The sequence below is a fragment of the Nematolebias whitei genome, chromosome 9 (genome assembly GCF_014905685.2).
Source record: "Nematolebias whitei isolate Nwh7 chromosome 9, NemWhi1, whole genome shotgun sequence".
In the NCBI taxonomy this organism is placed as follows: domain Eukaryota; kingdom Metazoa; phylum Chordata; class Actinopteri; order Cyprinodontiformes; family Rivulidae; genus Nematolebias; species Nematolebias whitei.
This window is the reverse complement of record NC_056506.1, coordinates 24,775,111-24,789,765: the sequence shown is the minus strand read 5'-3', so window position 1 is coordinate 24,789,765 and position 14,655 is coordinate 24,775,111. Positions and strand designations below refer to the sequence as shown.

General features: G+C 38.1%; 1 protein-coding gene across 1 annotated transcript in view; it reads right to left on the bottom strand.

The window, feature by feature from the left end:
• The window catches only part of scp2a (sterol carrier protein 2a), a 75,080-nt gene that overhangs the window by 36,183 nt on the left and 24,242 nt on the right, over positions 1 to 14,655 (bottom strand). Inside the window, exon 12 of the mRNA XM_037682049.1 lies at positions 5,519 to 5,672. Coding sequence (XP_037537977.1) covers positions 5,519 to 5,672 — 154 coding nt within the window. The remainder of the gene's footprint in view (positions 1 to 5,518; positions 5,673 to 14,655) is intronic.

Sequence of the window (14,655 nt, the reverse complement as noted above, 5' to 3'; positions counted from 1 at the left end):
TGAGGAAGTCTCTTGGATGAGAGACGAAACGTTTCTAGATTTTTTTTGTTTTGTTTTTTGTTTTTTTGAATGTCCAGAGGACCAGATTGAACTTTTTTGGAACCAACCATTCTGTTTTTAAATGCGATTTTCCAAGCTCTTCATGCACTACTGGTTCTCAAATTGTGTGTTGGAGTGCGCAGAACCATTACAGAGATGGAACATGGTCTCTCCTATTTTCATTCTCTTTTGTATGTATTTAAAATTTTGATGAATAAAAATTAAATGTATTTATTGTTTTGATGTTGCCACTCTGACTTATTTTTATGAAAGCCCATTAGAGACAGGCTAGATGCTGTATGCAGTACGGAGAGTTTACCCACTCCTTACTGATCAGACGGTGCAGGACCAAAGTAGGTGGTGTTACTGATCTGATGAAAATGCTAACAGTCTAGAGGAGGTGTCACTTGAAACCAGGGACAGACTGTTAAGCTACATTCACACTGCAGGAACAATTAGTCTAAATCAGTTTTTATTTTACTCATATGTAACCCATATCTGATATTTTTCTGTACAGTCTGAACGTCAATAATCCAATTTTATTTTTATCTGATCCTGATCACTTTCATACGTGGTACCAGATACAGATGCATCTCAAAAAATTATAATATTGTGAAATGTTTCAATATTTTTTGTCAGTCACTTGTGAAGTGAAACTCATATGTTATATTATCATTATACATAGAGTGAAATATTGCAATGGTGAGATCCACCCTCGAATCCTCAAGGCTCTGGATGTTGTTGGGCTGTCTTGGCTGACACGTCTTTACGACATTGTGTATGGTGGTGGTTCCCCTCTTCAAGAAGTATTAAAATTAAATTAAATTCAGTTTAATTATATAGCACCAATTCACAACAAACTTGTTTCAGGGCACTTTACAGAAACATTCACATACAAAGAAAAGCCAATTAGTAAAGTTCTCTATCTAAGGAAAAAAAGAGGGATTGGAGGGTGTGCTTCAACTACAAGGGCACCATTCTCCTCTAAATTTTATTATTTTGTTTTATGAAGGGAAGCAACTGTTTAAAAACAGAAGCTTACAAATATTTACCACAAAATAAACAAAAGACTGATAACTGTGGTTTTATTATGTAGTGAACTAGGCCTCCGACAACAATCTGTCTCTGAAGACCTTCATGGGACAGGAACTGCTATTTCATTGATTTGAATCCAGAAATACAAATGATCTCATCAAGAGACTATTTATGTATCCTGAATTAATCAATTGAAAGAACACTCTTCTTTTTACATTATCATTACTATTTTAGAATATCTTGATAATCAAAGTGTGTTTAGTTCATACCATTTCTAAATGTTGAAGTGAACCACTCATTTTAAATCAACTGTGAAACATTATTAATGATTTTTAAACCTCATTAGACTTAGAAATCATTTTAAATGTCTATTTACAAAGTAATTGTGCATTTTGATCTTCTGTCTGAATGAGGAGTAGTGATGTCGGTCGAAAGTCAGAAAGCAAGTTATTAGAACAAAGTGTCTTGTTTTTAAACCTAGCAGACAGTAAATAACTTCAACTGGCATCTGCATTTGTCTCACTTTGCCATAACATTTCCCTGTCTGTACTAAACATTCGTAAACATTCCTGCTGTCTTTTTGACTCCTAATAACCCTCTGACATCACTGAAACACAGCCCCTGTTGGTTGTTTCAACCAATCAGGACATACCAAGTGACCAGAAGTGAGGACTCTTTAAAAAGTCAACACTTCCTGGAACTATTCAATCTTTGACCGCAGTCTTCTTTGAGTCTTTCACCGGAGTCTTCCACTTCTGAGTGGAACTTCGGACTCAGTCTTCTTCAGTCCTGGAGTCACTCAGTTTTCCTGAGTCTTTCTTGGGACTATGGAGTCTTCCTGAGAGTTCCTAAGGAACTTTCAGATTTAATCAATAGCTGATAGACTTAACCGTGAGACGAGGGTCTGTCCATCCCAGCTGGAGTCACAGCGCCTCGCTGTGAACTCACCCGGGCGTAATGCCCTACAACTTCGAAGGAAGCTTGTTCTGTTGAACGGAGTAAAAACCACACGACTTCTGACGATGACCAGCCACCCTGACTGGAGACGCTGAAAGGTAGCGTGCATAGGGACATCTATACTGGAGCTGTCCATCAACTGCAAAGGTAAAGAGACGTCACGAGTTGTCGCGCACTAAGCGGACCGGGGGTTTGAGCTGGTGTTGAAAGAAGCGTGCTAATTCTGGTCAACAAACATACATCTTCCTTCATCCATCTTCCTTTCAAACTGCTCCATTCCTTCCCTTAAACTTTTCTATTTTGCCAGTAACCTAGATGCCTCAATCAGTAATGTTCTGTTGTCTTGTTTAGTAAAGCGTGCCAAGTTTTTATTAATCAGAAACAGATCAGCAAATCAATGTGTACATGTTTTGATGTTAAATTTTGATTCTGTTAAATAAATGACCGCATTTATTCTGATGGGTCAAAGAAAAATGGCGTCTCATGTCACTGATTAAACAATCCTCACAGTTATCTCGGTCACATGGCATTAATTTAACTCAAAAAAGAAAGAATCCATTGTATTTAAATAATTAATATTCTTTGTGCTTGAACTAGCTTTAAGAATAATTAATTAGTAGTGAAGCTACAGCAAAGTTGCTCCCTACTTCACTACAATTAATTTGTAACTGTCTCATTATATTGGTTTACAAGTTGAGTGTGGCTATTAAAGGACTATCCAAAAAATGTAAATGGTCCCTAACAGAAAAAAATCTCCATACTCCTATATTACAGACAAGAACAATATATTAGTATTACAAGAGCAGCTCTAAAATGGTTTAAATAATATTTATTTGATAGACTCCTGTTAGTTAGTTAATAATTACTCTTCTTCATATATCAGAGTCTGTCATGGAGTTCCTCAAGGTTCAATACTTGTACTAGTACCAGTGTTCCCCCTACTGTTATACAAGGAAGGCGCCCTGCCCAGTCAACAGAACCAAGCACCCCACCTACAGAAATGTGGCACTCCGCTTCTCTCATGCACCCACCCCACCCCAGTCAACAGGTGCCAGAACAAAAGTAATGCACATCTCTCATATAACACTCTACTAGATCTACAGTATAAAAGCTAATTGAACAAATCATTCTAAAGAGACTAATCAGACCTTTATCACATTCATACACCGATGGGACACACATCGGTGGCAATGAGGGGTTCAGTGTCTTGCCCAGGGACACTTCGGCATGTGACTGCTGGTGGATTTGAACCCCAAGCGCTTGCATTGGAGGACGACTGCTCTAACCACTCAGCCACAGCCGCCCTTTTGACACTTTATCTGTGCTGCTGATTATCCATGCTGCTGATTTCTTACCCGTAAGCTGCTGTATTCATACCCATCTGCTCACAACACACTCATGTTCAGGCTGCTGTTTAATACTCTGTATTATTTTAAATTATTATTGTTTTGCATAAATTTTAGATAGGCAGCAAGGTGGCACAGTTGGTAAAGCTGCTGCCTCTCAGCGAGCAGGTACTTGGTTCAAATCTCGGTCCGGGGAGCCTTTCTGGGTGGAGTTTGCATGTTCTCTCCGTGCATGTGTGGGTTTTCTCCGGGTACTTTGGTTTCCTCCCACAGATCAAAAACATGCATGTTAGGCTGATTGGTAACTCTAAATTGTCCATAGATGAGAGTGAGAGAGTGAATGTTTGTCTCTACGTGTGCCTGTGATGAACTGGAGACCTGTCCACGGTGACCTCTGCCTCTTGCACAGTAACTGCTGGACATGGTCACCAGTAACCCCCGCGACTCAAAAAAGGAAGATGTGGGTAAAGATAATGGATGGATGGTATAGCTTGTATATAGTTTCTTTTTTATTGTTTATATTTTTGCTAATTTTTGGTGTAACTGGGACCTTGAGTACACAATTTCGTTTCACCTCATGTACCATTTGTGATGCAAATGACAGTCACCTTGAACCTAGCTGAAAAATTATGACTTCAACTAGTTGATGAATTTGAAACTAACTTTTGTGTCATGCACAATGTGTAGATGTATGCTTTGCTAATTGCAGCTAAATGCAGTGATCAGTGTCTAAACTCTACCCAGTAAAAAATTATGTTTTCAGAATTCATGCAGAGAGCAGATAATGAATTGTTACCAGAGGTGGCATCGGTTTGCACTTTTTAATAATTTGTACTCAACTGAAGCATAATACAGCCTGTACAGCAATATATACCATGGAAGCCAATATCTACTAGACAATTCAATACTTAGCAGCCATTACTTCAGCTTTATAGGCTACTTTTAAATGGTTATGTTATTAGCTTCAATTCTGGTCCGATTACATTCACATTGAGGTAAATAAGATAAAAACTAATTACTTGTAAAAGACACGTTTTCCATTTTCTCTTCTGTCGCTAACATCCATAGTACACATAGCTGTCTGGCATTGTTAATTTTTATATAAATTCTAATATTAAATTATTAATATATCTAAAAAAATTTTTTTTACATTTTATAAGTAGTCAACCCTAGCTCAGAGCTATTTATGCCTTCTTCCACTTGCAAAATATTACTAAAATAAATAAAAAATGCATCTTAACTGCAGCATCTTCATGACACACAACGAGGCACGAGGCTTATTTGTGTATTCAAGGTTCAAACTTTTAGTGAGTATTTATTATACTGAAAATCACGAGATAAATTAAATTACATTTAAAAAATTGGTCAAACAGGAAATGTCCATTTTCAAATATGATACTTAAGATAATAGGCTAGGTATAGGCTATAAGAAAAGTTTACAAGATAGTGGTGAGACCAGCTATACTGTATGGTCTGGAGACAGTGACATAAACAAAAAGACAGGATAAAGAACTGGAAGTGGCAGAAATGAAGATGCTAAGGTTCTCCTTAGGAGTGACAAGGATGGATAAGATTAGGAATGAGATCATCAGAGGTACAGCACAGGTTGAACAACTGGGAGATAAAGTTAGAGGCCAGACTGAGATGGTTTGGACATGTCAACAGGAGGAACCGTGGGTATATTGGTAGAAGGATGTTAGAAATGCAGCTGCCAGGAAAAAGACAAAGAGGAAGGCCAAAGAGGAGATACATGGATGCAGTTAGAGAGGACATGAAGGTAGTTGGAGTGAGGACAGAGTGAGGTGGAGGAGGATGACTCACTGTGGCGACCCCTGAAGAGGGAAAAGCCAAAAGAAGAAGAAGAAGAAGATGACTAAATGGGACTATACCACTATATATATTATTTGTGGTTAAAACTGACAATTAAAATACAGAAATTGAAACAGCACCTACACACTGTGCACTGACAAGCTTCAAATGATGATGCCATTTTTCATTTCATACCACTTGACAATGCCATTATGCATCAATTTCGAATGATGAAGCCAAGTGTAAACAGGGTGTTTAAGACTGATGTCAGACTGATGTCAGTACTTATAATGATGCTAAAAAGTGTGCCTGAACTGTTACTTCTTTGTTACCTTGACTCTTTTGGGAAACCCATCCTGTACAGAGTGACAACCACAGCTCCTCCAAGGCCAATGTTGTGCTGCAAGGCCACTTTTGCCCCTGGGACCTGCCTCCTGCCAGCCTGCCTCCGCAGTTGCCAGCACAGCTCTGCACACTGGGCCAGACCTGTAGGGGAAGAAGATGGACAGAGCATGGGACAGATGTATGAAGAAAGAGAGAAACAAGAGTTACTGATAATATGCAAACAAGACTTCAAATAAAGGTTAAAAAACAAAAACAAACAAATAACCTGCACTTCTGTTCTGTAGTTGAAGACATTTTGCTTCACATCTCAATATGAGAAAGCTCCCCAGATATACAGCAAAGCATCTTGAACTACAGAATAGAAGTCCAGTTGTTTCGGTTTTTAAACCTATTTTGGATTTACCATGTTTGGATGTTTTAAGGTTCAGAATAATGATTGCATTTTAAAATGAAGAAATAAACCCATTCCTTTGAAAGAAACAGTTTGAAAAGCACAGAAAAAACAAAATAATTTGACAAAGTTTTGTACGAAGGTACTCCAAAACCAAAAAGGCTTTCAGTTTTTTATTTTATTTTATTTTTTATTTCATGGGGCACAACTTGTACAGCTTTTCTAATAATCTTATAATAATGACAGTTTTGGATTGATTGGGTTGACTGAAAACCAGAAACTAACTGAACAATACTGTGGCATAATATCTTCTTTAAATTAAATGTGATGAATTACAAAAAAGATCTGCACTAGGGTCGCCTACTAAACCAGATTTCATCTTCAGGATTTCTATTGAATCTCAAGGACTTTTTAAAATAAAAAATCTGGCCATTTTGAAATTAAGTTCTGCAGAAAAAGTATAACAAATAAATATCTTAATGATTATTACCGGTTATAGCTCTTTGAATGACCTCAAATTAGAGAACCATATTTTAGTTTTGATTAGAATGATGAGCTAACTGCTATAGTCCAAATGTAGCTTTAATGATTTTAACCTTGTATTTCCCTGATATTTACATAAAATCCATCCATCTTTTATTAAAGTAAAGTAGACTGTCCAACATTTTTCAGTCAAGGCATCTGGACAGTTTCTTTTTTTTTTTTTTTGTGCTGAAACATTTCACCTGCAGTTTCACCAATTTGGAGTAAGCTGTTGGGGGAAGAATCAGTTTTGTGTTGTGTTTCCTTGACTGATGAAGCCTTCTGGATGGAAGGTGAAACGTTTCAGCACAAAAAAAAAAAAAAGAAACTGTCCAGATGACCTGACTGAAAAATGTTGGATTGTATACCTGGATTATTGAGGATGGACGCTGTGAAATTGTCTTTTTTACGTTTTGATCGCTGTTGTTATTTTGTCAAATTAGCATCGTTGTTTTGAAACGTGACGTATAATGTGAATAACGCATCAAATATTTCTCTCTTTGTATTTTTTATTTATTTTTTACAGTAAGCTTTTTTTATTTATTATGTCTGAAATGTAGCAGGCGTTCATACACCTGCTGATGTTGTGCACACTAGAGCTGTCTGGAGACGCTGTGCATAACGTGCACTGTCTGCGGAGCATTTATTTATTCTGTTGAATAAATGATCATTTCTGTTTCGAGGGTCTGGGAGGAGGAGGAAAGGGGGTGTTTTTCAGTGCGCAGCCGCTAAGTAGGGACAATATTTGGAGAGGAGGAGGAGAGAAGGACTCCGCACAGAACCTCCGTGCGTAAATGTGACCATCTGTCCCTCCGTCCTCAGCCCCCCGCCTAGAGGCTCCTCTCCTGCTCCTCAAAGGAGTGTGTAGCTGGTGTGCCGCGTGTGCTGCGGCTGGAACATCCACTCCACAGACTGGGTCCGCTGGGCTAAGGGCAACGTCTCCACTCGTAGTATGCTTTAATGAATAATCAAAATAAAAATGTGCGATGACTTTGGACTTTGAGGGGCGGAGTTGATGGATCCGAACAAAGAGTTGCAGGAACAGAACGGGTCAAAATGAGAGAGTTCCCGGATCTTGTTCTGGCAGGATCCAGCTCAAATTAATCACTGGTGCAGGGGTGGGGTGGGACCTAAAATCCCACATCCCTGACGTGCAGATTTTGGTTGCAAAAATACAACATGGCAACTCCAGGAAACTGGATCCTACTGGCTTCAGTTCTCACAGAGAATTTTGGGGACATTTGGCCCAATAGAAATAGACCTATAAGTCTGTAAGACTGAGGTCATTAAAATGCTATTTACAACAGGAAATATATTAATTATCCATAACTTTTCCAAAGAACCTCACTTCAGAATAGCCAAAATATCCTTTTGGGCATAATTAAACAATTTGGAATGTTTTAAAATTACATCTAAAACTTACTGTAAAAACTGCTCATAGATTTAAAATCAAATTTAGGAAACCTCTGAACCCAAATAGCAGTTACTGTATATATTATGTTACCGAGCCATTAGAACCAGAAAAAGACACTAGTGAAAATCAGCATAATGCTGAGATTTTAATGGAGAAGTAATGTGGGAGTTCTCACTGTCAGCACTAAAGTTTCTGAAGACAAACATTGTTTTTCACTCTCAGTGTGAGAAAATGAAACATATTTTTTTAGATTTGCTTTACAGTTATGTACTTTTCTCTGCAATTAAATCTGAACAGATTGGACAATTTTTAGCAATTATTCAACGCAAATGATGGCCAAGCTGCAAAAATTACACTATACAACCAATGTAGCACAGGACATACACAAATGTGCTCACCCAAAGACTAACAAAAACTTGATGAAAAAACAAATATCTTGTGTCTAACATCTTAAATACTTACATAAAAAGTTGGAGACACTTAAGGAAAATGTGAATCCAAACAAATTTCTACCTAACTTTAGGTTGAAGGAAGTTTTTCTGTTTTTGTTAAATTTAAAATTAAAAAGGGGCCAGGTTAAGGGTAAAATTAGAATATTCTGTAAATGTAAGACACTAATTGAGAAAGGTGCCACGAATCTTAATCTAGCGACTTAATCCATAATCTTGACTGAGGTGGCTCCTGCGCTAACATTACTGCTAAGCATTTCATCCTATCCTAATGAGCTTTTGAGTTTCCAAATGAGCTAAAGGACTTGTGTCTTTCAGATTTCATTGCACTCATTTAATCCTCTGCACATGCAGTAGTTTGTTTCAAAGAGCTAATCAAGAAATTATATGGCAAGGCAACTAAGAAATCATCAACCTTCAAAGATACCATTAATACAATTCAATTCAGTTTCTTCATATATATTATATTATGTTATATTATATTATATTATATTGTATTGTATTATTATTAAAACAGCTCTGACTCATCAAATCAAACCCCCTAAAAAGTTTTATAATTTTATATAAAGTTTAAGAGCATGGACAGTTATTTTTAGGCCCGAGCACCTCTGCACAGCTGTAAAAAAAGTCAAACAATGACCTTTGGCATGTGAATGTAAGAGTCTTTGTTCTGAATTAAGAGGGGGCATAAAAGGTCCAGGGGCATGCCCCCCTGGAAAAAAAAAAAAAAAAAAAAAAAACTTTAAAAAAAATCTACTCAAAACTATGCATTTTTCAGCCATTTGAAGTGCATTTTACCAAATTATTAGGATTGATAAAATAACAAAATCAGTATATTATAGATTTAATAAAAGGTAGACCACTGAATTACAATCAACCTTTAAGCTGAGCTTTGTCTCAGACCTTTCTTGAAAACTGCATTACCCTTATAGTTTTCTTTTTATACAATGAGCCATAGGCGTTGCAACCATTATATGTGAAGGGGACGTGTCCCCCCCCCCCCCACACACACACACACACACACACGTTAAAAAACGTTCATTTGGACTCATTTTGGGAGGAAGAATCAGTTTTGTGTTGTGTGTTTCCTTGACTGATGAAGCCTTCCAGATTGAGGGTGAAACATTTCAGAAAAAAAAAAAGTAACTGTCCAGATGACCTGACTGAAAATTGTTGAATATACAATGCATAATCTATGACAAGAGCATTTTACTTTTTCTTTTTTGTGTGTGATTCCACACTGTTAATGCTCTGATTTGATTGCCGTAATATTTAATTTGCATTAGGAGGCAAGTGCATTACCGTAAGTTTTGGTATGCAGTGCACACTCTATATAATAGGAACCTTTTTCATTTACTTTTTTACTAGTGATCCCACAGTGTTAACACTCTGATTTGATACCCATACGCATTTGATAGTTACAGTAAAATTTGCTTCTTTTTTTGTTGGTTTATTTTTGTGTTATTTTTTGTTTACTTACTATTATAATCACATATGGGCAGACAGGCGCCAAGATGGCTGGATTGTGTTCTCTAGGTAAGCACTAATGTGTGGATTTTCAGTTGATAGTGTTTTTTGCTCTCTCCATGTTCGGGTAGGAGAGAGGGGGTGGGTTTATACCGGATCAGTCTATTGTTGTTGTTGTTTTTTTTGTTTTTTTACCAGGTATTGGAGTGTGATATTATGTACGTAATTTATTTACTGCCATTCAATTATGACCAACGTTAAGGATGTTGTCCACCCTAGTGGCTGTCCAGTTAAGTGTGTAAGCCAAAACATGAAATCCCTTAATAATCAGTAAAAATTCTGAAAAAAATTATATTGCACCTTAAAACAGCTGAATACTGATATTGCCTTTTTACAGAAGACTCTTGTGCACTCAGCAGATTGTGGAAAATTTGTCAAAAAATGGCCTGGTCAGGTGTTTCAGTCTAATTTTTAATCCAAACCAAGAGGGGTAGCTATTATAGTTGGTAAACAGGTGCAATTTACAGCCTCAACTATGCATGCTGATAATGCTGGACAGTACGTTGTGGTGATAGGGAAGTTGTACACACTTTCAGTGATCTTGGTTTCAGTATATGATTTCAACTGGGACGACTCTGCATTTTTTAGTAACCTTGTCTCAAATATACCAAATATGTCAACACATGACCTTATTATTGGCAGTGACAAATTGTGTGCTTTCATCTCTTGACCGTAGTTCGATGGGGAAAACTACTCTGACTAAGTCCGCTCAGTTAATCAATTCATTCTTTGAATCATATGATGTGGCTGATGTGTAGTGTTTCCGTAACCCTAAATCAAGATCATACTTGTTTTTTTCCCCAGTCCATAAGACATACTCCCAAATCGATTACTTATTTCTTGATAAACAAATTTTACCTTTGGTGAAGGAATGTGATTATGGGGCCATGGTAATCTCAGACCATGGTCCACTTATAATGAAAGTGGTTATCCTGATCAGAAAATCTGTATTTCATCCTTGGAGATTCAACTCCTTACTTTTGTCCGAGGAAGACTTTATCAAATTTCTTACATCTGAAATTGAATTTTTCTTTGAAGTTAACCAAACACCAGCAATGCCACTCTGTACTGTCTAAGAGGTATTAAAGGCCTACTTAAGGGGTGAAGTACTTTCCTACTGCGCAAACAAACAAAAAAAAGAAGGGGTTGGTATCACTAAGACAGTTAATGGATGAGATACTACATTTAGAGAATATAATCACTCCCCCTCATATGATCTAATGAAAAAATGTTAGTTACTTCAAACTAAATTGAATACTTTAGTCTACACAGCAGATAGAGTAGTTAATCTCTAAATCTAGACAGGGTCACTATGAACATGGTGAAAAGGCTGGGCGCTTGCTCGCACATCAGTTGCGGTGACAGTCAGCCAACCAAACTATTACAGCAATAAACAATGAACATGCCATGACAATGCTGAAATTAATACATGTTTTAGTAAATTTTATCAGTCATTGTACATACAACTGAGTCATCAGCTAATGTATCGGACATGGAGAACTTTTTTGGAGATCTTAAACTTCCTTCAGTGAATCCTGATCTCGTTGGGGAATTGGAGAGGGTGCTCTCTGTAGCTGAGATAAACTCCACAATCAACGATATGCAAAATGGGAAATCTCCTCGACCAGATGGCTTCCCATCTGAGTTTTTTAAGAAATTTTCAAGTCTACTCTCACCCATATTAAGATCTGTGTTTGAGTAGTCACTTGCTGCACAGACATTGCCACTGTCCGTGGAGTCAGACTACCTCTTTGAGACTTTAAAATTATTTAAATTTGGTCCCAAATTCATATCATAGGTGAGGCTGATACAGACCACCCCAATAGAAGTGGTCTACACTAACTGTAAAATGTCTTCCTATTTCGAACTGCAGAGGTGTACAAGACAGGGCGCCCGCTTTCACTACTACTATTTGCGTTGGCGATCGAACCACTGGCTGTAACTTTGTGGCAGAACTCCATCATTAAGGGGATAAGTAGACTAGGTACATAACACAGATTTTTTATATGTGGACGACATGCTTTTGTATATATCAGACCACCTGACCAGTAGCCCTGAATTACTTACTTTGCTTAAAAATTTTGGGAAAATAGCTGGCTATAAGGTCAACCTTCAAAAGAGCAAGCTGATGCCGTGACATCCATAAAAAAGAAAGTCTTGGTCACGTACCCTTTAAACTTAGTTTGAAAAGTAAGTTCCTTGGGATCTGCGTAACTCGAGGCCATATAAATCTCTATAAAACCAATTATCTACCTCTCATGGTGAATGATGATGGTAGATTTGCTTCTTCTGAACAGTTGGTACAGAAGTTTAATATTCACAAGTCATAGTTTTTTAGATATCTGCAGCTGAGACATTTTGTCAGATCTAACTCTTGACTCTTTTCCTTTGCACCCCTCTAAACATTTTGTAGCTAAGATTTTGGAATGCAGGTCTGATACAAAGGGGGCCTTTAGCAAAATTTATACACTGCCCGGTTCATAACATGAGTCCAGTTTGGACTCCATTAAAATGAAATGGGAAGCAGACTTGGGAGGAACCCATATCAGACTCAATCTGGAGAAGGATTATTAAGAACATTCACTCATCTACAATCTGCCTGAGGCATGCTGTGAATCAGTGCAAGGTAGTGCACAGGCTGCACTAGTCCAAAGACAAGTTGTCCAAGATCAAAGCTGACCTGGACAGGACTGGGTACCTTTCTAATAAAAATCGGTATTGGTACCAGTGTCGGTACCTTCACTTCGGTGTCTGTTTCTGGACGGTTCTTTTTTCGGTACCAATTTTGTAATTAATATTAATTCTAACAAGAATAAAATTACGTTACACATTACAGTACATATTGTGAATTTTATTTTTTAACTTTGGTATTTCTATTCCAAGCAGTTTTCTTACATAAAAATAAACAAATAATTTCCAGTTCAAAAGACCAGTTACAAACAACCAGTGACACGTCAGTGTCTAATGCTTACTGCTACACACTGAGGACCTGTTCACTGAACAGTTTTTTATCAGAAAAATCAACATGTCTGCTTTCTCTGGATACAAACAAGCCCGCTCCTGGCTGATGGTGTCTCCAGCAGTAGGAAGTGTTCACTCTGAGGCTGTAGATGATGATTGTTGCACAAACAGATACTTGGTTGTCAGTTTGATAGCACTAACATATTGTCCCTCACATTCCACCAGCAGGTCACTGAATTCACTGAGTTTAGGGTTGATGGTAGACATCTGTACCTCTGTGTCTCTGCCTGAATCATCTCTGTGGTTCTCTGGGGTTTAGGGCTCTGATCATCTCCCTAATTGACATGAGAACACAAAACATCAATAATAACATGGTTGTGTTATTATGGCTCAAAAAAACATTATCTAGGCTGAGAGATAAAAGCTTAACTGGTCAACAAAATCCTTTACAGCTTAACTTACCTCCACCATGCAGCCCCCACTGTAGAAAAAGCAGCAAACTTTAACAACAAAGTTTGTGATTGTCCTGTGCGCCCCCCCCCCCCCCCCACCTCACTTTTCTTTTGTCTGTCTCTGTCCTCCTCACATCAGGGTCAGAGGCTCCTGTGAGGAGAAGATAAACATACACAGTGAACATTAGGTGAACTGTGTAAGCAGCTGACTGGATGGATGAGCACATTTTTACAAGCTTTATTTGTTACTGTCAATCTTTAGTTAGCTTCTGAGTTTAACTATCTACGTAGATAAAATATATTTACACACTAATATCTTAAAGTTAGCGTTACATGAATTCTAGTTTAATTCACCGCGATGTACAGTACGTGTTAAGCTGCAGTAACGTTAACAAACGTAAACTTACCAGCTGAAATCCCAGACACAGAGCCGTCCTCGGAGTTCTTTGATGAAGAGGAGTCGGGCCGTGGAATGTTGATTCCGTTTAACACACACACAGACTGACTAACACTGAGAGGAGGGGGGAGGCTGCTGTCCGTCTCTCTTCTTGCAGAAAAACACGGAGCAAGTTTCTGCGTGCGTTGTCAAACGCACACGTGAACCCTGTCTGTGGGCGTCACCAGCACCATAGACATACATTATACATAGATTAGGTACGGCAGCTCTATACAGCTCTGGGTGTACACACGTAGTCTGTTTGTCATACGTCTGGTGTTTTACCTGCCTGCGTGCTGAAACCACGTGACACGTTACAGCCAATACCGAAACTTGACACCGAAAAAAGAGTGACGTTTCAATCCATACACCGACTGGTGCAGTTCGGTGGGTGCCATTTAATAACCTCAGTTTGGTATACAGCCCTAGACCTGGATCACACATGCAATTATTGCCAACAAACTTCAGCTACATTCTTGCATACATTTTGGACGTGTCCCAAACTGCAGAATTTTTGGAAATCTATTTGTTACACCTTCTCTGGAATATGTGGCCAAACTGTTCACCCATCATCACTCATCTCACTGTTCAGGGTGGTCCCTGTGGACATGTCCCTTCAACAAATATGAGAGGGATGTGATTGCCTTTGGCTCTCTTCTGGGCAGTAGGCTAATTTTTGTGCAATTGGAAGGGCCCACACCCCCCAGCATATGCATATTGGGTAAGGCAGGTGATGTATCAAATCCATTCAGAAAAAAAATAAGATATACCCTGAAGGGGTCTGTCAAAAGATTTTGGGACATATGGCATCCCTTTGTATTGTATGTGGAAAGTACAGTAGTCCCTCGTTTATCGCAGGGGATCCGTACCCTGAATACCCGCGATAAGTGAAAAACTGCAAAGCAGGAATAGTACAAGTAGGTGTTTTTTATTTAATATATATATATATATATATATATCTACATACATATA